The sequence below is a fragment of the Taudactylus pleione genome, unplaced genomic scaffold (genome assembly GCF_031769625.1).
Source record: "Taudactylus pleione unplaced genomic scaffold, aTauple2 ptg000066l, whole genome shotgun sequence".
NCBI classification, from domain to species: Eukaryota; Metazoa; Chordata; class Amphibia; order Anura; family Myobatrachidae; genus Taudactylus; species Taudactylus pleione.
Genome location: NW_028284468.1, coordinates 9,885,152 through 9,907,556, shown reverse-complemented (window position 1 = coordinate 9,907,556; position 22,405 = coordinate 9,885,152). Strand labels below are relative to the sequence as shown.

Genomic DNA, 22,405 nt, shown 5'->3' with positions numbered 1-22,405 from the left:
AAAGATAAGTATAAATATACATCTGATACCCACAGGGGCACTACTGTGGCACTGTATAAGGGGCACTACTAGGGGCACTGCATAAGGGGCAGCACTACTGGGAGCACTGGCACTACTGGGGTACTGTATAAGAGGCACTACTGGAGGCATTGTATAAGAGACACTACTGGGGGCACTGTATAAGAGGCACTGTATAAGGATCACTACTGGGGGGCACTGCATAGGGGGATCACTACTGGGGGCACTGTATAAGGGACACTACTAGGGGCACTGTATAAGGGACACTACTAGGGGCACTGTATAAGAGACACTACTGGGGGCACTGTATAAGGGTGCACTGTATAAGGAGCACTACTGGGGGCACTGTATAAGGGACACTACTGGGGGCACTGCATATGGGGAACACTACTGGGGGCACTGTATAAGGGGCACTGCATAGGGGAAACACTACTTTGGGCACTATATAGGGAGGCACTGTGTATGGGGCACTACTGGGGGCACTGCATAAGGGGCACTTCATAAGGGGAACTACTGGGACACTGTATAAGGGGGCAGTACTGGTGGCACTGTATAAGGGGGCACTACTGGGGGCACTGTATAAGGGGCACTACTGGGGGGAGGGGGTCTTTAATAAATCATGCTGGCTGTATTTAGTTGCCAACTGCATTCATGTCTTTTCATAGGCTGAGTGGTAAATTTTACTGTAGTGGTCCTAAATCCTGTGTAAGCTGTTTCTATATATATATATATATATATATATATATATATATGTGGCTAGATGTTTTTCCATTGGTTCAGTAACCAAGGATTTGGAAACCCCACTTTCAAAATCCTGCTTTTGCAACTGCACAGGAATCTAGGGCCTGACTCGATGACATATGCTATTCCAATGTTTATGCAGTTGAGTAATAATCAGTAATTTGCACGTGTCTGAGTCGCATAGTGCATATGGCACAGTTCGGTTTTCATGCAAGGTAATCGACTGTTGGGCACCGTTTAGGGGAGATTATGGGGGAGTGGTGGCAAATATGCAGGCTATTTTTGAGGCAGGTCGTAGCCTGCATCTGCGATCCATATACATATATATATATATATATATATATATTGAATCATGACACGTGTTGCTTAGATATATTGTCAGCTGTGAGATATTATTTTTATTAGAATCATTGAATAACTTTAAGTGCATACAAGCGCAGACTTGAGTTTGTTTGCAGTGGGGAGGAAATTATGGTGTACTTTAAAGACTAGCACATGAGGTAGGGAAACCTTGCTCGTGAGAGCTTACAATCCATACTTGCCTACTTTTGAGCGAGCGATAAAGTGATCGTGTACTGCTACATCTGAGAGGTGTGCAATTAAATTGATTTGCATCCAAATGTAAATGAGCCCGAAAGCAGTTAGAAAGATCTACTTGTTGATGAAAACACATTGCTATGTTTCAGAAAATGCATGTAGCCATTAGGATCACTGGGCCTGATTCAGAGCCGGACACTATTTGCGCTCGCTCGTTCAGAGAAAGGGGCCGGCTATTTAAATTGAGCGCTCGCTCTTTGCGGTCTGTTGACGCCTCTATGTCTGAGCGAGCGAACGAAACATGCACTCGCTATTTTGTAAAGACGCACCCTGGCCGCTCGCATCATACGTCATCTCCGCTATTTATTAGATTAATCGAGTACATCGAAAGGCGTCTGAACTGCTCGCAGTGCTTGTGGTTGGATTTTCCTACCGCAATTATGCGAACAGTTCAGGCTAACAAACAACCAAGTGACGTGGTCGATGACGTTGCTTTGTTAATTATGCACACCCTTTAAATGCCCGTTTTGACCGTTTGGCACGCCTGCGTTCAGATCACCACTCCCCATTTTCAAGCACCTTCCCCTGTTAACACCCACAAACGCCTCATCCTGTCACTCAAATTAGCAGGCACTCGCTATTTTGCGAGCGCTCGATTTCCAACCGCAATGACTGGTTGGTGCATGCGCATTACGACCCATACGCATGCGCAGTTGTGCGAACATCGCTCGGAGCCAACAAGCGGCCACTTACGAGCGGCTCTGAATCAGGCCCACTGTGCCTTATAACCAATAACATTTGAATGTATATATCTCTGTATTTTTATATAACAGCTTCTTAATGGGTGTAAGGTACAATCACGGTGATTGCTAGACTCTTCACGAAGTCAGGGAGATTGCTTCTATTTCAGGGAGTCTCCCTGAAATTCAGGGAGAGTTGACAAGTATGTTACAACCTAAAGGATCACCTGTTTTCCCTTTTGTTGCAGATCTGGGACATGTGCAATGCAATAACACAGAAGATACATCCACAAAACTGATACTCTCAATGGGCTTGATTCAGATCCACACACAATGCCGATATTTACGCAGTTTGAACGATTGCCATTGCGCATGCGTGAAAGCCGCATTGCTAACCCACAGTGATTGTCCTGTGGTTATGCTTACACCGAGGATTTACTCGCAAAGTAAGTGACAGGTAGTTAGTGTTTCGGAGAGGTAAAGGGGGTGGTTCGAAAAATGCAGGTGTTTCTGACCATTTAAACAGTGTTTTCAGGGCATGCATAAATTACCCTCTGTGTCCTTGCTCACAGCAGGAGAATCCTCTGCGAGTCTGGAGACGCACTGTGGGCCTGATTCAGACCCGCTCGCGAGCGCTGAGCGCTCGCAAGCGGGTCGATGGTGCCCTAGTGCGCATGCGCACGACAGAGGTATCTCCGTCGTGCACATGCGCGAGACCCGACTAACGACGGGGTAGCCGTCGTTATGGGTCTATGCGTTATGGGAACACCTACCGTCTGGGTCCGGCCCCACTGACATCACTAGTGATGTCAGTGGGAGTGATTTTGGCTCTGATAGAGCCAAAATCACTCCAGGGCTTGCGGCCTACCACAGGGTCTCGTCGCAAGCCCGATGGTCGCGATGGTCTTGACCATCGCGACCATCATCATGGACGCTCGCATAAGCTGTGGGTGGTAACCCACAGCTATGCAAGCGTCCAAAAGGCTGGACGGAAAAAAAAAAACACGCCCTGATTCAGAGCGGGCGCTCGTTCAGAGCGTCCGGCTCTGAATCAGGCCCTGTGTCTGCAGCACCAAAGACTTTCTCAGAAAACTGATAGCCACAGGATCTACATTCCATGTTTTCAATGTTTCCAGTTTTGTGCATGAGGGGCAGTTGTGAGATGCTCTTAGTGGGCGTCTCTAAGCACTGGTCGGTGGGTGAGTCATTAGCATATTTTTGCATTTGCGATCCATGATATATTGCAGCTGCGATAGCATTTGTGTGTGGATCTGAATCAAGCATACTATTCTCATTCTTATATTGATTAGTGTGGTTTATAATTGTGCACATGGAAAAATCAGTCCTTTGTACGTTGGATAAAGCTGAAGACATGTAAATATTGTTTTATATGAGATACTAGTACATTAATTTAAGTTCTTGTAGAAAGCCATTCCTTGTTAATGGCTACATTAACAAGTGTTACATGTTAATAAGGAAATGGCAGGAGTTTGTTACACATTATAATAAGGAAGTGCTGAAAGCTGTATCATAGTGTTTGCATAGGGTGGAGAACTATAGTGTAATTTAATGGCATTCAACAGCCCAAATTCCACAGGAGATTAACCTCTGTGAAAGTTTCAATACAGACATAAATGCATTTACCAAAATACATTCCAGTACAGACAAAAAGAAAATATGTTTAGCTTATATTACCAATGGACAATATCTTAATAGCAACATGTGAAACTGTATCTCTCAAAGGACTCATTTGTTACAATTGAGCCATACAGTTAAATTGAGATTCAAATGTCTGTGGAGTGAGTGGGTGAAAAGGGGATTTGTTATACATTTGTATTAGTCACTTACTGTAACTAGTTTTGGCTTCACAGGCAAACGTAAAATATACTGTAACCCAATGTCAATTCAGTCTGAATTTAAAACACTTTATCAAAAACTGTATAATCTCCCCAACCAAGAACTGACTTCGACACTCAAACACAATTGGCATTGATTAACACATTTCTAGATGAAGCACATCTTTCTAAATTGCCCCCTCTAGTTGTGGAATTTTTTAATGATGAAATTTCAACTGATGAAACCATTAATGTGATAAAAGTTCAGATATATCTGGGTCTTGATGGGTTTATGGCAGCAAATTAAAAAAATTAACTGATGTTTTAGCCCCCCAGATCCACACTCACTTTAACTTTATCCCTGGTGGTGTTGCTAGGTTCCAAGAGTCACTGAAGACCAGAATGTCTATCATTCTTAAAACGGGAAAGGACATCTATAACTATGCCAGCTACTGCCCCATTTACCTGTCATAATATTAGAAAATAGACTTAATAATGTTTTACCCATGCTGGTTTACTATGGCCAGGTGGGTTTTATACCTGGTAGATAGGCCCTAGACAACAGGAGATGCACCACTAACCTGATCTACATAATAAATTCTAGAAAATCCCCTGCAATTATACTATCTCATAATGCTGAAAAAAGTTTTGACAGGATCTCCTGGCGATTCATTTCTCATACCTTACGCCACTTTGGCTTAACTGGCAGCTTTCTCCAGGGAGTAGAAGCTCTTTATACTGTACGTACTTCTCAGCTAGGATCATGATCAATGGATTTCCCTTTGACATTATCTCTATAGCTAATGGCACTTGGTAAAGCTGTTTTGCTTTTAAATTTGACCTTGTGATTGAGTCTCTTGTTTACTGTTCTTTGCTGATGACAGATTGCTGACTCTTCTTGAACCTTGGATCTCTGTCCTCTCCCTCTTTCAAATTATGATGTTCTATGGCAATCTATGTTGCTACAAAATAAACTTTGCAAAGTCTGAAGCTATGCTACTCAATATCCCCTCACTAGAGCAAAGTTAGCTTGCTATCCAATTTGATTTCAAGTGGTTAGGGAAAAAATTAAGTACTTCGGGATTTATTATACTGCCTCCTGTGAGTCAGAATACTGTGAAAACTTCCCTAATATTTTCACCAAGATACAATCAGAGCTCTACTCCCAGATACCTTATATCAATTATTTTGTAGCTGGGCAGGATCATTAAAGTTAAAATGTAACTCCTCTCTTCCTTCTGTATTTGTTCCATTCTCCCTTTTAAAGTACCATTCTCAGTGTTTTCTAGTCTCCAGAGACATTTTACTAGATTCATCTAGAATAGTAAGCATCCCCAAATTACTGTAGGTTATCCACTTGAATCAGAGGTAGGGTATTGTCTTGACAATAATCTATATCATCGGGTGGCCCAAGTTGCCAGATTGTATCTTCCTTTGCTTTATCTTACATTACGCATTATCGTGACTGAACATAGAGGCTCTCCTCTATTTCTAAGGTCTGAGGTCTTCAGAGGACAGTGGTATCAAACTCGGGCCCTCCAGCTGCAGTGGAACCACACATCCCAGCATGCAGTGCCACAGTTTTGCTATTAGGACATGCTAAAACTGTGACAGGGGATGCTGGGATATGTAGTCCTACAAAAGCTGAAGGGCATGAGTTTGATACCACTGTCCTAGGAGTACCGGGACTGGCTTGTTGAGACCTCTCCCACCTGTAAGGTTTTCAGCAAAAATCTGGGACGTGTAAATCTCAGGTTTTCTCTCTACGTCTATTCCATCACTTACTGTATCACTTCCCTGTGGGACAATCCTCTTTTGCACCTACTGTACATCCTGGAATCCTGGCTGAGCTTTGATGCCCTGAAACATAGAATTCCAGTTGTTTTTCCCAAATTATTTGATTTCTTTGAATTCTTTGATTTGATCGATTGGTATTAACTGCTTAATAACATAGTGGTCTCCTTAACAAGGAGAAACCTGTCTGTTCGAACCGCATTATGGTTTATTTTTTTGATTATTTGATACACTCTTTAGGCAGTACTTTCATCTGACTATCCTAACGGATTTTGTTTCACTTATGATTGATTGGTATACACCCCGAAGTTGTCATTGTGCCATGTCGTGACTGTGTACACCTTTTAGCTTTTATATGTATTAGCTCTATATTATGTTACTGTCTGTGGGGATGATGCAGAAATACAGTATACGTGTGTATTAAAGACAGATTTTGTAATTTGACGTTTAGGGGTACAGTTACTAAAGTGAGAGTTTTTAGAATTGGAGATGTTACCCATAGCAACCAATCAGATTCTAGCTATTATTTTCTAGAAGGTGCTAGCTCTGAATGTGGCTGTATGCTGACTATATTAAGCATCATTTTGTTAATTTTATCCCAGATAAGCTGTATGGTGACCCTTATTTTAGCACCCAAATACTGCAACACTGACCACCCCTAGAATACCACTATAGTATCTGATATACCTGAATTCTCCAGGGTAGACCTTAGATAAGATGGTAAATATTTCCATTTCCATCTCACCACTCCAGTAACACATTAGTCCTTCACCTCTATAGTAATGCATCACCTCCCTCACTGCTATTTTAAGACATTACCCTCCCTCACCTGTGTACTAACACATTCCACTTCCTCACCTCTGTAGTAACACATTTTCCTTGCTCACCTCTGTAGTAAGACATTCATCTCCCTTGCCTGTATTGTAACACATTCGGCATTCCCCTCCATCACCTGTGTAGATATACAATCCCTCCTTCACACCTGTAGTAACACATAATCCTTACTCACCCCTGTAGTAACTTATTCCCATCCCTCACCTCTGGAGTAACACATTCCCCCCTCACCTCTGTAGTAACACATTCCCCTCCCTAACCTGTGTTGTAACACATTCCCTTCCCTCACTATTCAAATAGTGGAGCCACACTAACTGCCAGTGATGTTTGGCAGCACTTGGAGTGACAGTTCGTTTTTGAAAATTGAACTGTGCTGCAGCCACAATAAGTCAGTCAATGAGTACATTGCTCAGCGGGAGGAAACATTTTAGCCCTTTTCACCCCCTTAGGAGTCGAATTTAAAAAAATTCCTGCTTAGTCAGTACCTACGACGTGGATGGCATTTACTCCCTGATTTTCATGTTTCTAGGTCTAGGGGTTTCGGTTGGGCATTGATAAGTCAGGGAATAAGTCAGTTAGGACATTTGATTTTATTAACATAGATTAAAGATATGTGTTTACCCCTGTATTTTGATTTTTGTTTTTACAAAACCACCCTCAAAGGTTTTGATTTTAGTTTGCCTAAACTACCATCATGTGTTTTGCTTTTGGATCCAGATTTCTTTAAAACATGGATGAAAACAGCTAAACTCATGTAATGTGGGCCTGTTTTAGCTCCTACAGTTTTAATTACCTCAATAACATTAATGTCCACTTATTTCTAGCCAATTTTGAACCACTTCACAGCTCACAATATTGTTTTCAGTTTTCACCCAAATTGACCAAAGGCTGTAGCGAGGTGACTAACTAATCTATGTGACATACCAACAGCACAAAACATGGCAACTTAGAGAAGCACATCTAAAATACATAATGGCACTGCAGTGGCAGAGAGGATGGCATTTTAATATAAAGTATATGATGAGATAGATTGTTTTCATTAATCAATCTATTGACTATCAGAGGGCAGCACAGTTAAATGGAGGTGGAGTACTATGGAGTGGAAGCCAGGTAAAGCATTGATTGATTGATTGATTAGTGTTAATAATTTAACTATAAAAAAATTAAATACATTTATAAAAAACAATCACATTGTTACAAAACAAGCATCCAAAATTACAATTCGGTTGATTGATCCAATTAATAATTAATTGATTAAATTATTGATTGATTACAGAATTTAACTTTCAATTGAAAATAATTTGATAAATGGCACAAATTATTAAAAAACAAGAATCCAAATGAGATTTATTGATTTATTAATTAATTTATTTATTAATTTAATAATTGATTGATTAGTGTAAATAATTGACTTATAAAAAAGTAAATCAGAGAAATGAAAAATAAAAGACTTTAAAAAAAGACTTCAAAACCCAATGAAGTTGATTGATTAATTGATTGATTGATTACAGAATATAACTATAAATTAAAAATAATTGAATAAATTGAGCAAACCATTAACAAACAAAAATTACAATGAGATTGATTGATTATAGAATATAACTATATAATTATACATTAAAATAAAGAATTGATAAATGGAACAAACTGTAAAAAAATAAGAATCCAAATGAGATTGATTGATTAATAGTTAATTTACTGACTGATTAGTGTTAATAATTTAACTATAAAACAGTAAATTGTTTTGTTTTTTAGTACTGTTTTTCTTTTTCTTTGATTTACTTTTTTTATAGTTAAATTATTAACACTAATCAATCAGTTCATTATTAATATTGATTGATTAGTGTTAATAATTTAACTATAAAAAAGTAAATCAAATAAAAACAGTACTAAAAAACAAAACGATTTACTGTTTTATAGTTAAATTATTAACACTAATCAGTCAGTCAATTAATTATTAATCAATCAAACAGTTCATTATTAATATTGATTGATTACTGTTAATAATTTAACTATAAAAATGTAAATCATAGAAATAGAAAAACACTACTAAAAAACAAGCACCCAAAATCCTAATGACAGTGATTCCTCAGAATTTAAGGCAGCGTTTTATGATTTGATGATACTAGTCTGTATCTGCTGAGAAGTTGCAGGTGATGGATGGCACTCCAAGATACAAAATAAAATGAATGCCCCAGTAAAGTACAGTAATGTACAGTACACTGCCTGTCAAACACACACAATCTTGTCAAAGCTCATAATGAAAAGTGGTGCATGATGGAACTACCTTGGGACCTCCCACCCACCCTTATGTTGTATATTAAAAAGGACATTCACAGATTAACAAACCAAGCACTACAGCGGCAGGGGCTGAAGTGCTTAATTTGTTTGGGCGCCCACAAAACAAGCTACCAATGGGTTTAAGGTGATTAACAGTGTTATTAATAATGTCTACATTGGGAAGATGTCATTATCATCCTCATCCTCACCTTCATCAGTGTTGTTAATATGATCATCACACAATATTAGCTCATCCCCATAGGAATCTACCATTACATAAGTCTCTGGACTTTCTTGTAATTGGCAGCAAAGTTCTTTTGCTTAGAATTTGTAGTTCATTTTTATGAACATCAGTTTTTCCACATTTTTATGAAGCAGCCTCCTATGCCGATTGCTCACAAGGTTCCAGGCTGTGCTAAATACTCTTTCCAAGTACACATTGGAGGGTGGGCAGCTTAAGTAAAGCAAAGCTAATCTGTACAAGGAGCACCAAATTCCTTTTTTTTCCTCTCATTCTTCAAAGGGACTGTGCGACATGCTCATTTGTACATTTTTATTAAAATAATTCTCCACCATTCTATTGATATTTACTGTATCCTGTAGAGTCATGGAAGAGATGTCAATAATTTTGGGCAGGAGACATTGTCATGCCATCTTTGTGAAAATTGTTTTGGGGTGCAGATGATGGGGTCATACTACTGCACACACCGTCGCTTACACTGGAAGGATAACATACTATGCAATTTTTTTTGCATTAATGGCTTTTTTTTTAGACACAGACAACACTGGCAATTGTTTTCATGCACTTGGAAGAACAGGTGTTTGTGAGAATTGTTTTGGGGTGCAGATTAAGAGAGGGACACCGCCAGACACAGAACAGTATACACTGCATCACTCATCTGAACTGAACACACACTTCTTGAAATACACAATTTATTTTATATATAACTAGGAAAAAAGAAAGAGGTATCCTTGGGTGCAGCAGCCTCAAACACAGTAGAGTATTTTTTGGACAGATAAGCAATATAGTATGCTGCATAAAAAAAGGTGCAGGTATATACAGTAAATAGTCTATTTGGTCTATGCTTTGAGGAAATAAATTGGAAAGTAACATAACATACCTTTTTGTACCAGGAGAGAAGTGGCGTGTCTCTAAAAACATTGTCCATTCTGAGAGGGAAGAAATACACATTGTTAAAAGATGACAGCGTTGGGAAATATTCCTTTGCTGTCTCTTTAGAGTTAGTGTCATTCAGTCCTTTCATGAAGTAAACCACTGGTCTGTCCTTGTACAGATGAGCAGCAGATTCAATAGCACATAACACCAATGGAGGGAGTTGAATCCTATCCGATGTCTCCAAAAATATAATACTATCACCACCTTCTAAAATGTCTGATGAATTTATAGGATAGGAGGGAATGTTTTCTGTTGTATCTGAAGAGGTTTTGCTGGTCTCTAAATAGGTGTTTTCTTGGCTTGCACCATTGTGTTCACTTAATGTTTCAGAACTTGATGAGGTTGTTTTGGTAAACTGCACATATACGGTGTCATCCTCCTGAGTTGTCAACAGTTTTGAGTTCAAAGCATTAAATATATTTCTTTCTGGGAAGAGAGACATGTAAGAAATAATACTCTCTTTGTAGGTGATTCCGCAGAAGAACGCAAGGACTACCAAGAGAAGCATGAAGACCAATATCCTCAGCACTTTTAACATTGTCGTAAAACGGTTGTCAGACTGCAAGAGAAAGCACATTACTCTATTAACATTTATTGATATTTGTAATGGTAGGTTGAACCCGGAAATTAATATAAATTAATAATTGTAATCTTTCCACCAAAGTTCAGTATATTCAGGTTGATTTGCAAATCCAGAAAACTAGGCATAGACTGATTTCCTGGGGAAGTTTCAAGTTCTGGCTTAATTAATAATATGAAATGACCTTCTTTCTCCCCAATACAATAATGACACAACAACATAGTTTGTGGTTAAAGGTAATTGATATGGCAAAAACTAGAATAAAGGTGATAAAGCATTGCAGACAGTCCGCATAGCACAAGGTTACAGGAGATACAAAATACAGGGACATAACATAAGTCCAAATGTGAGCTGGATTTTGGGAAATGATACCTGCTCACTGAGTGAGACAAAATGATCCTAATGAACAGATCCAAATCCCCTCTCAAGAGCAGGACCACCTACCTAGCTTCAAAGGGGTGGTGCTTCCCAGTCCTACAATATAAACTTTTGCAAATGAAGAGTAATGCTTTTCCACCAATCATGGAAGAACCTGAATCCTGAAAAATACAAAAATCAAACCAGAGAACCAAATCAACTTCAAGACAGCCCACCATCAAGTAAGCAGAAATATGCAAGGGTGGGCAGAGATCTCCTACAGGAAAGAGGGAGATTCCTCCCCCTTCAAGGCTACAAGACCTAACTTAAAACCGATCCCTTTATACTTTAGATTTGGTGCCCTAGCTGAGATAGCTCTATCTACAGGGGCTCTGATTCTGAGTCAGATGCAAAGTAGCCACAATGCCGACGTTGTTTCTAGCTAGATTTACTACCTTATGCTACCACAAGTATCCTGCCATCTGTATGAGTTTCCGTCCATCTTCATCCATATGCATCACACCGCCTGCAGTTTTTCCATCCACAGCTATCATTATTAGTACCAGCACTTAAACCCACTCCTTGCTGGGTGAAAAAAAAATCATCCTGAAACAGCGGTTCCAGCTGCTTGCTCATGATAAAACAAGCATGGACACCAGGCTACACACTCACTACACTCACATTACACTACCATCAGGCATATCTTTTCCATGTGTCCATATGGCAACCACCCAGTTGCTGCCCAGAAGCACTTATTTCATGAACAGAGAGAAGCGACCATGCCCAGAGTAAATTGACCACACTTGTACACTCCATCACAGTGCATATGCATGGTGTGGTGCATGCACAGTCTATGATTGCTTTACCGGTGCATGCATAGTCTAATAATAATCGCTAGATGTGCCTGCTTCAGGACTTGCATCAGAATTAGGGTCAGACTGAGTTGCTGCACATAATGTAAAACAGAAAGACACACTGTACTAATATTAATTTGCATTTAGAAGGGGGTCTTATTAAAGGAAAGACTTTACACTCCCCTTGGAGTTGGTGGCAGCAAGATGTCAGACCGTGAGATGGTCACATAGTTCATTTAAAGTCTGCTGTACATTGAGAAATATCACAGGGTTATGAGCAAATGACCAGTTATCGCAGTTCAGCAATAAATAAGTTGCCAAATAAGAATACTGTACCAAAAGGTTTAGGTGTCAGTCTTCAGATTTAAAATCCACCTGTAGGTTAATACCATACTACATTTAGTCCTGAATGTTCTGAAGATTATTTATATATTTCTAGTGATTTTTTAAATGTAATTAACTGCAATTTGTGCTACTGTCAACACTATGGGGGTTAAAATAGGGGTGTTTGTTATTTGTTCAGCTATGAGGTGATTTGAAGGAGGCTGCCATGACAACATTATTATTATTATTTTTATTATTATTATTATTATTATTATTATTATTATTATTATTATCATTCAATACAACATAAGAGAAGCTATGCACTGAGGCAAGAAGAGTGAAAGTTGGAACTGTGGTCCTTGTTAGCGGAGGAGGTCTGCATTAGTCAGCTGGTTGTACTGAAGGAGGAGCCAGGAAAAGCTTGGGGCCTGTGGCTGGTCAGTTAGCTGGCAGGCCTAGGGCCCTTCAGAGAGTCCAGCATTGATGAGGTGAGGGGGTGGAGTACAGCCAAATATGGATTATTCATCTTTAGAAAGAATGATCCTATGACTGCATACCTGATGATTAGAGATGCTGCTAGGGCTGTGTCAACATAGCTAAGTATGTAACACACTACTGAGAGAGATCAATATGAAGCAGGTCTTTGAACCTCACAATTACTGCATCACATAAAATACAGTGGAAAACTCTCAGCAGAAATAATTCAAAATATGGAACTTCAGTCAGTAAAAGAGTTACCTGTGAATAATGATTCTCTTGGTGAGGTGCTGGTCTAGCAGGATAAGCTAACTATAACAGTATAAAATCAGTATATCAGTATATCTGCACAGTATAAAATCAGTATTGAATGATCAAAATACTAATCTAAGCACTTAACATACTGGTTTCTAATAACTATAAACTGGTTTCTAATAACTATAAACTCAACTAACAGAAAATACAGGAACGCTATATAGGTTATTATTGAGGTGTAATCTTTTGAAAATATTTTAACTATTAAAAGGCAGACTCTTACCATCAATTTGTGATGCCAATGATTTTGTATAATCTTGTAATACTGCTTACCTACAATAGCTAAATCCTTCTGAGCAGCCACTGTGCTGTCTAAACAGGCTTCACTACATGATTGTTTGGCCAAACAGAAAGCTAGCTATAACTACAGAGACAATGGACTGGTAATGGCTCAGAAATAGATTAGCTTGGTACATATATATATATATATATATATATATATATATATATATATATATATATGGGACAAATGGTGGCACTCAGCATCTTGATGCAAAATATGATGAATTTTGCATAAAGACACCGAGTGCTGCCATTTGCACTATGCTGGTGTCAGAATTGTGACATCCCAGCACTCTAACTTATTGTATGCTTTAGAGTGGTTGTCTTTTTATATATATATATATATATATATATATATATATATATATATATATATATATATATAGATATATAGATTGTGTATGCTCAGCACTCCACAGAATGGTAGGCAGCGTTGCCAGGTCCTTTCCCCAATAACAATAGAGACACAAAAAGAAACAGGACAGCACTCCGGCTCTCTACATCCATACAAAAAAGCAGACACTTCAGCTGCGTAATTGGTTGTCAACCGCTGGAGTGCCGTCCTGTTTCTTTTTGTCATATATATATATATATATATATATATACATATATATAATGTGTGTGTTTCAATATGTACATAAATATATATATATATACATATATATGCATATATATATATATACAGTAAATATACACACACACATATACATACGTATGCACACACACAACAGAACATGAGCGAGCTCATAGTGTAGCAATTCAATACACAATGATAGGTGAATTCTGAGGTAAGTTTTATGCATAGGGATGTGCAGGCTCGGATAGGTTCGAGTTTGCACGTTGAGTTCGGATTTTTCCCTCCAAAAAAACGGAACTCAGAAAGAGGCAAAACGTCATCTTGCATGGAAGAACATCATCATTCCTGCACAAAAGTCCAGGAATGATGATGTTCGTCCATGCAAGATGACGTTTTGCCTATTTCTGAGTTCCATTTTTTTGGAGGGAAAAATCCGAACTCAATGTGCAAACTCGAACCTATCCGAGCCTGCACATCCCTAATTATGCATACTTAAATTTAGAATTTGTGAAGCTTATCTGAATCCAATAAAGCTTATGGTATAGTCCTCTCTCAGGACTCTAATTCACCATTGAAGGTCTTGGCCCAATAATAAAAAGAATGACACAAAGCATTTAAATAAAACAGTGTTTCACCCAGGTCTTTATCGTGAATGTCCAATAAAAAGCTGGAACCATAAAATAGCATAATTCAATGCATTTAGTTTGGTAACAAACATACTCAAGTACATTAATTAATAGGGCTCCTCTTAGAGTGAATTGGGTGAGTGGCTAAAAGTACTGTAGTTATTGGAATATCGAGAATATAGAAAATTTTGGTCATTTAAGGATTGCAACAGTCAGTCAGTTGTATTTCCAATATTGTATTTTTATTGTGACTTTATATGTTTTACTAATAATATTGTTTTCACTTCGATAACATGTGCTGTATAATAATAACATTTACAATTAAGTACAGTATCATTCAAAGTACCTGTCCAAATACTGAGGAAGGGGACATATTTAAAAGATAATTTACTAACCTAATGGTAATAGATAAAAGGTTTACCAAGCTAACCAAATTACAAGCATAAGGGTAACATCTAGAGATAGCTTGGGTTGAGCCACTAGTCAGCTTTATTATTCAAAAGATTTCATGTCTCAGCTTCCTTATTAAGACTCAGGTGAGCAGTGGTTATAGTTGGAGGCACTGCTGAGATCAAGTCACACTCAGAGCCTGTTTACCATCCAGGTGTCAGCAACCATTAATTAGAATTGATTGGTGCCTCTACTTTATGACATTACACATTATGGAAAAGAAACAAAAGAACATAGACAAAGGCAGCCTAACTGCCCTAGTGGCCACAATTAGGGGATTGGGAGACCATAAGGAACAAGGAGGCAAGAGGGGGTGAGATTTTGATGAAGAAGATGTGCCGAACCAAAGGGAGGAATTAATTCCAGGTGCTCCAGGAGGAACAGATGAAAGAGGGTTTAAAGATTTCTTTGTAGGGATGGAAAAGAGAAAAAAAATCCAAAGGCAAGGGAGTGAGATTTAAACTTAACAATTAAGATAGTAATTCAAGTGTCATGGACAAAATAGCTAAACCTACTGCCTCCAGTAAGTTGGTAAAGAACCAGAAGACAGAACAGTTTACCAACAGGAAGAGACCGTTCCAAGGGAAAAATAGTCTTCTGTTTCTGTTGACATGAAGAGATGTTAGTAGAGAAATTTAGAATATAGATAATAAGAGGACAAATAGTGCCACAGTTATGGTAATAAATTGGCCCTTCAAGATGCTTTGAAACAACTGGAGAAGGATTGGTGTAAACAGAAATTGAAGTTGGACGAAGGGGACACAGATATTAAAGAGCAGAGAAGGATGGACATTATGGAATGGCTATTTAAAGAACATTAACAGTTGTTAAGGCATACAGTAGATGAAGTGATGAACAATAGCATGCAGATATAATCGAACACATAGAAATATATGGTTCATCATATTTTAAGGCTCACCACTCTTCAGGAACAAGAAAACAAAAAAAAAAGATTGGATGGGGCTAATCTGTGAGTGAATGTTGATGAGGTACAATTGCATAAGCATCAGAAAGTGAAGCAAAATTAAGAACTCCAAGAGAAGCTTAGAGCTTTAAAGAGACAGTTAGAAATCATGTTCCCTAAGGAGAAATGAATGAAGAAAGAGAGAGAGCAGACTAACCAGGAGATATCATTGCAAGAAGAAAAACAAATTTGCTCTCTGGAATCTCATGTAACTGAACTAACCAAACTATTGGGCACTGCTGAAACCAGTAAACTGATCACCACTTGCAAGAATGACTAGACCAATTTGAAACAAACACTATGTATGGCCATTCCAGTGCACTCACTTTCTGAAACACCTCCTAGTTAGTCACATAAGGGAAAATTTACTGCAGAGACCAACTTACCACCTGATGCAATGACAGCTCTCTGGAAGAAGAACCTTAGCGGATAGCAGAGCTGATTTGGGGGACAAGGCAGTACTCAACAATAAGGTCTCTGGTACGTTCATTTGGTTTAATGTAAGAAAAGGGTATGGATACTGAAAACTATAAGCTCAACTGAGAGCACATGCAGGAACAGCATAGTGCATTATTGAGGAGTAACCTTGGGAAATATTAGTTGGAATACTCAAGGCAGAATTGGGTGTGTGTCTAAGGGTAGTTATTGGAATGTTTGGTAATTTAGCAAGTGCAACAATAAGACAATTCATAGCTAAGTTTTGTTTTTCCAATACTATATTCTTTGTGTGGCTTTATACAGTATGTTTTACTAATGTTATTGCTTCTACTGAAATAACATTGGAAACTTTTAACTTCCAGAAGAATTGCTGAATAATTAGAGATGAGCGATTTGGTTTTGCTGAAAAGCAAACACACCCAAATTTGGGGGTACCGAGTCAAACCAAGGCATAATCCCATAAATGTTGGATCTCAAGTGTTTTGGATTACAAATACATCTCTCCATGTTTACTTTTACATTATATACTATGTAGACAAAAGTGATTAGACATCCCCGCGCAAGCGAAATGCATACCATGCATGCCATTGCAAACGAGTTCCAAATGGCCACTAATGTGGAGTTTTCGACAAGAACACTTCATAGGGAGGCCCATGCACTTGCAATTCTATGGAAACAACAAATGGTTTTTATCATGACTACAATGCCACCTGTCATATTTCCAGGCAACGCTAGACTGATATACAGAAACTTCGGTAACCTGGATGGACTGGTCAGCTCAGAGTCCAGATCTTAACCCCATTGAGAACCTCTGGGATGAATTGGAGTGACGGGTGCAGTCTAGGCCGACTAGACCTTAAGTGTCACAGTTGATCACTGTACTTAAGGTGGAATGGCAAAACATACTACCTGCTGTTGTGCAAGAATTTGTTGACAGTTTGCCAAGAAGGGTGTCTGCAGTAATCACTGTACATGGTGGCATCAATAAAATCTTATTGATCCAGTTGCTGTCAGTGTTCAATTACTTTTGTCTGCATAATGTAGAACCTATTCCTCCCTGAAGTTGCTCCACTTTTATGAGTGAGATGAAAGCACTGCACAGATCTGCATACACTGTGTAGCAAAAGTAATAGAATACATGGTCAATTTGAAAAATTGTGGAGTCAACCCCGAAATCAGTAACCAGCCCCAGACCTATACGATTGATCTGGTAATGAAAAATAGGGGGGAAAACGGTGTGGTTCCTCCAATTCTCCAGTAACCAGCACCAGGCTGAACCAGCCAGGGGGATAATATTGTAGCAGGGAGACACACAGCATGCATTCTCCCTGCCATAACATTAACCAGCTCCAAACTTGTTAGTCCAGTGTTGTAATTCCTCAGAAAGAGAGGATCTCAAAATACCAGACCAACCTCATAAGTCCAGGGTTGTTTATTAATTTTGGGAGTGCATTAAAATAATTTAACTATTTAGCAGCTAATTTACCAGCACCATCAGAATTTGCAGCTTTGGGGAAGTGTGTTGGTAATCCCAACTAATATATAAACATGAAATGTATGTTTGTTGCTCAATCACGAGCAAACTTTTTAATTGATTGACTTGAAAATTGGCATGAGAATAGTTTTAGAGGCTTTATTAGAACATAGGCTATATTTTTCCCATAACTCCCACTGATAAGCACTGAAAAGAATAAGAATATAGCATTACAAGAATATAGCATTACTATCTTTCCCCAGCAGAGGATGCTGCACACTTTCCAGTATAATTTGCCTCCAGTGTTATTTCAATAATTTCACACACACATTTTATTCCAACATTAATGCCAGGCAACGTAAGAGCACTTTGTTAAAAAATATCCTCTAAGGCTAGAGCAGCAATAATTGCTTGCAGTGGGACCTTCTGCACAAACACAAGTGAGAGTCCACAGGCAAGCAAGGTGACAAATAAAGCTTCGAGCATCTGAGACCCAAGAGCAGACGATTATGCACCGACTATAATAATTCATTTTGACCATCTCTGGGCTTCTATGCTAAAGGCTGCATTTCACTATGATCCTTTCATTGAATACAGCACTTAGCTCCTAATACAGTAGTCATCGAGAAGATGGAGAATGAGTGCAAACTATGTAACGGTATGATATTATGTATTACAAGTCTCAGAAAAAATATCAACAGAGCTACAATTTTGACAGGATTGGTAAAGGGAGAAAATGTACTCATACCCAGGATTCCCATAATCCCTAGGGATTTACCATTTCAATTTAAGTGTCTCCAATTCCCCCTGAAGCTAGCATTTGCAATGTCCATCAGCAAATCACAGGGCCAAGCTCTGAAAGTGGCTGGTATACACTTAGACGTCTTGCTTTTCTCTTGAGTTTCAAGCAATGGCAATCTGTATATATTAGGACCAGAAGAAAAACATTAAATGTTGTCTACAAAACTGGCCTGTGGTGAACTACACTACTTTTGTTTATGTTCTTCATAATGTTTCTTTAAACGTCACTCAGATGTCAACATACAAAATCCCTTATCAATTTAATATGTAGTAATGATGTTTGGTCGTTGATTTGCCTGTGTAATGCAAGGCACTACAGCTAGTATATTATATTTTCTAATAGGCTTTTAATTTTAGGTAATTAGTTCTTGTTTAATGAAAACATTCTATAGGGTAATATAATTTTTTAATCTGCCATTTTGTATGCCACTGCTGTGCAACTGTATTTCATATTTGTGCTGTATTCTTTTAATATGTCATGTGCTTGTGCCACTGCTCTGTTGCTTAGTTTAATTTATAACTCTTAATTAATTATTAATTATCAATTTCTTGTCACTAACCTGTTTCTCTTCTGTTACTCTGGCTTGAATCGTCTGTATTGGCCTGAGGCCTGTGATTTCGGATTTGCTGGTTGATGGTGTGTTGGTAATATTTTCTACTAGACTTTTAATTGTAGGCTATTTGTTCTTGATTAATATTTAATAGGGTTGTATAGCTTATTAAAATGCCATCCTGTCTGCCACTGTTATGTCACTGTTTCATAGATGTGTTATATTCTTTTACCCTGCCATGTGTTTGTGCCACTGATCTGTCAATTTGTTTAGCCAGCCAGCTTGTTGCAGCCTTTGGCCAATATTGCTGAAAATAATACTGTGAGCTGTGAGGTGGTCAAAATTGACTGGAAATGACTAGAAATAAATATTATTGATGTTAATAATATTGTAGGAACAAAATATGGTCTAAATTGCATGATTTTAGCTGATTTTATAATTTTTTAAAGAGATCCAAAACAAAACACTGTGGGGGTGGTTTTACCAAAACCAAATACAATGTAGATTTAGGATCAAAACTAAAGCATGGGGTCTGCACTAGGGGTGTGCACCGGCCACTTTTCGTGTTTTGTGTTTTAGTTTTGGATCTGGATCTTTCTTTGTGTTTTGGATCTGGATTGGTTTTGCCAAAACCACCCTTCCGTGTTTTGGGTCTGTATTTTTTTGGTAAAAAGCATAAAAACAGCTAAAATCACAGAATTTGTGGGTTTTTCTGTTCCTATGCTATTTTTAACCTCAATAACATTGCTTTCCACATTTCCAGTCTATTCAGAACACATCACACCTCACAATATTGTTTTTAGGCCAAAAGGTTGCACCGAGGTAGCTGTATAACTATGCTAAGCGACACAAGTGGGCGGCACAAACACATGGACCATCTAGGAGTGATACTGCAGTGGCAGACAGGATGGCAGTTTGAAAAACTAGGCCCCAAAGAGTACATAATGCAAAGAAAAAAAAGAGGTGCAAGATGGAATTGTCCTTGGGCCCTCTTACCCACCCTTATGTTGTATAAACAGGACATGCACACTTTAACAAACCAATCATTTCAGTGCCAGGGTCTGCCACACGACTATGACTGAAATGATTGGTTCATTTGGGCCCCCACAAAACAAGCTGGCAATTAATCTGTCCCTGCACAATTGGCTCTACGTAGGCAAGATGTCGTCCTCATCCTACTCATCCACCGATTCCTCATCCTCTTCAGTGTTGTGTACATCCTCATCCTCACAGAGTATTAATTCACCCCTGCTGGAATCCACCACCACAGGTCCCTCTGTACGTTCTGGAGGCTGGTCTCCCTGGAAGAATTGATAATTCATTTTGATGAACATCATCTTCTCCACATTTTGTGGAAGCAACCTCCTATGCCTTTCGCTGACAAGGTTCCCGGCCACACTAAGCACTCTTTCAGAGTACACACTGGAGGGGGGGAAACTCAGGTAAAATAGAGCCAGTTTGTACAGGGGCCTCCAAGTTGCCTCTTTTTACTGCCAGTACAGGTATGGACTGTCTGACATGCTTACTTGGATGCTGTCACCGATGTAATCCTCCACCATTCTGTCAATGGTGACAGTATCATATGCAGTGACAGTAGACATGTCAGAAATTGTTGCCAGGTCCTTCAGTCCGGACCAGATGTCCAACCTTGGTTCTGCCTGCCCTGCATCACCCCCAGCAGGTTGCTTAGGATACTTAAGTTGTTTCCTGGCAGCCCCAGTTGCGGGATAAAATGAAGAAGGAGCTGTTGACATGTCACATTATGCTTCAGCTGACAGTGTTTTCACCAGCAGGTCTTTGCACCTCTGCAGGCTTGTGTCGGCCAGAAAAAGAGACACCACATAGGCTTTAAACCTAGGATCAAGCGCGGTGTCCAAAATATAGTGGTCTGATTTCAACAGATTGACCACCCTGGAATCCTGGCAAAGCGAATGGAGGGCTTCATCCACAAGTCCCACATGCCGAGGGGAATCGCTCCGTCTTAGCTCCTCCTTCACTTTCTCCAGCTGCTTCTGCAAAAGCCTGATGAGGGGAATGACCTGACTCAAGCTGGCAGTGCTGAACTGACTTCACGTGTGGCAAGTTCGAAGGGCTGGAGAACCTTGCACAACACAGAAATCATTCTCCACTGCGCTTGAGTTAGGTGCAAACCCCCTCCTTTGCCTTTATTCTCCAATAACATGCAGGCACACTTATCATTTCAAGTGCTCCATATGTAGTCCTGCAGATGCTGGTCCTAAATTCTTAAAAAACTGCAATAGTCTAAGAAAATATCTCCCCTCCGTTGACTAATCAGCCTGTAAAAATGCCATAATTGCTGTTTATTTCAAGTGAAAAATAAATTGCTGCAAAGAGGGGCCACTAGACTACCCCTAAGCTACTTTATTTAAAATGATATTGTATTAGTTGGCTGGATGATTAAACAGTAATCTGAAGATAAATTGAAACATGTCATTGCTCATCTATCTTCTAAAACAAGTTTAGTTTGTTTTAGCAAATAAATACTGCTGGGTATTTATATCAATGTTAGTATTCTACTGTGCTAAATAGTTTTCCTGCAATAGCTGTAGGAATGAACACCTTGGTATAAATACTGCTAGTGGTGGGGCTGCAGTGCAGTCCAAAATTCAAATATGGGAGCCGCACCAACTGTCCTTTCATACGTTGACAAACATTGCCACTCAGGACTCACTGGCAGTTGGTGTGGTTCCCCTATTTGAATTTTGGACTGTGCTGCAGCCCCACATCTGGAGCCACCACTGACTGCTAGTCAGGTGCATCTGGCCCCACCAGACTCCTCAGCGCTGGTTTGCCACTGATGTTGACTGTATAGGTTTGAATGGCCTTTTGCTGCTCCTCCATCCTCTGAAACATATAGAGGGTTGAAATCCACTGTGTCACAACCTCTTGCTTCAAGTGATGGCGGGGCAGGTTCAAGAGTGTTTGCAGGCGCTCCAGTCTTCGGCACGCAGTTGCTGAATGGCAAAAGTGGGCAGAAATTTTTCAGGGCCACCCAAAGCATCTCCTGCACGCCACTGTCATTTTTCAGAATATTCTGCACCACCAAATTTATTGTGTGAGCAAAACATGGGACGTGCTGGAATTTGCCCAGATGTAATGCCCGCACAATATTGGTGGCATTGTCAGATTTCACAAATCCCCAGGAGAGTCTAAGTGGGGTAAGCCACTGGGCGATGATTTCCCTCAGTTTCTCTAAGACGTTGTCAGCGGTGTGCCTCTTACTGAAACCGGTTATACACAGCGTAGCCTGCCTTGGAACAAGCTGACGTTTCTGAGCTGTTGCTACTGGTGATGCTGCTGTTGTTGCTGCGTAAGGTGATACATCTACCCAGTGGGCTGTCACAGTCATACAGTCCTT

At 39.3% G+C, this 22,405-nt stretch overlaps 1 protein-coding gene across 3 annotated transcripts in view; it reads right to left on the bottom strand.

The window, feature by feature from the left end:
- Positions 1-10,518, bottom strand: part of LOC148534441 (alpha-1,4-N-acetylglucosaminyltransferase-like) — a 39,734-nt gene extending 29,216 nt beyond the window's left edge. The window contains exons 1-2 of one of the 3 annotated variants that reach the window (XM_088466865.1): positions 10,324-10,518; positions 9,901-10,233 (exon numbers count right to left, since the gene is read on the bottom strand). In XM_088466865.1, the coding sequence (XP_088322991.1) occupies positions 9,901-10,233; positions 10,324-10,494 (504 nt within the window). In that variant the 5' untranslated portion in view covers positions 10,495-10,518. Of the gene's footprint in view, positions 1-9,900 lie in introns of all 3 variants that reach the window. The other 2 variants (XM_088466864.1, XM_088466863.1) reach the window with 2 other exon arrangements.
- Between the last annotated feature and the right edge of the window lie 11,887 nt (positions 10,519-22,405).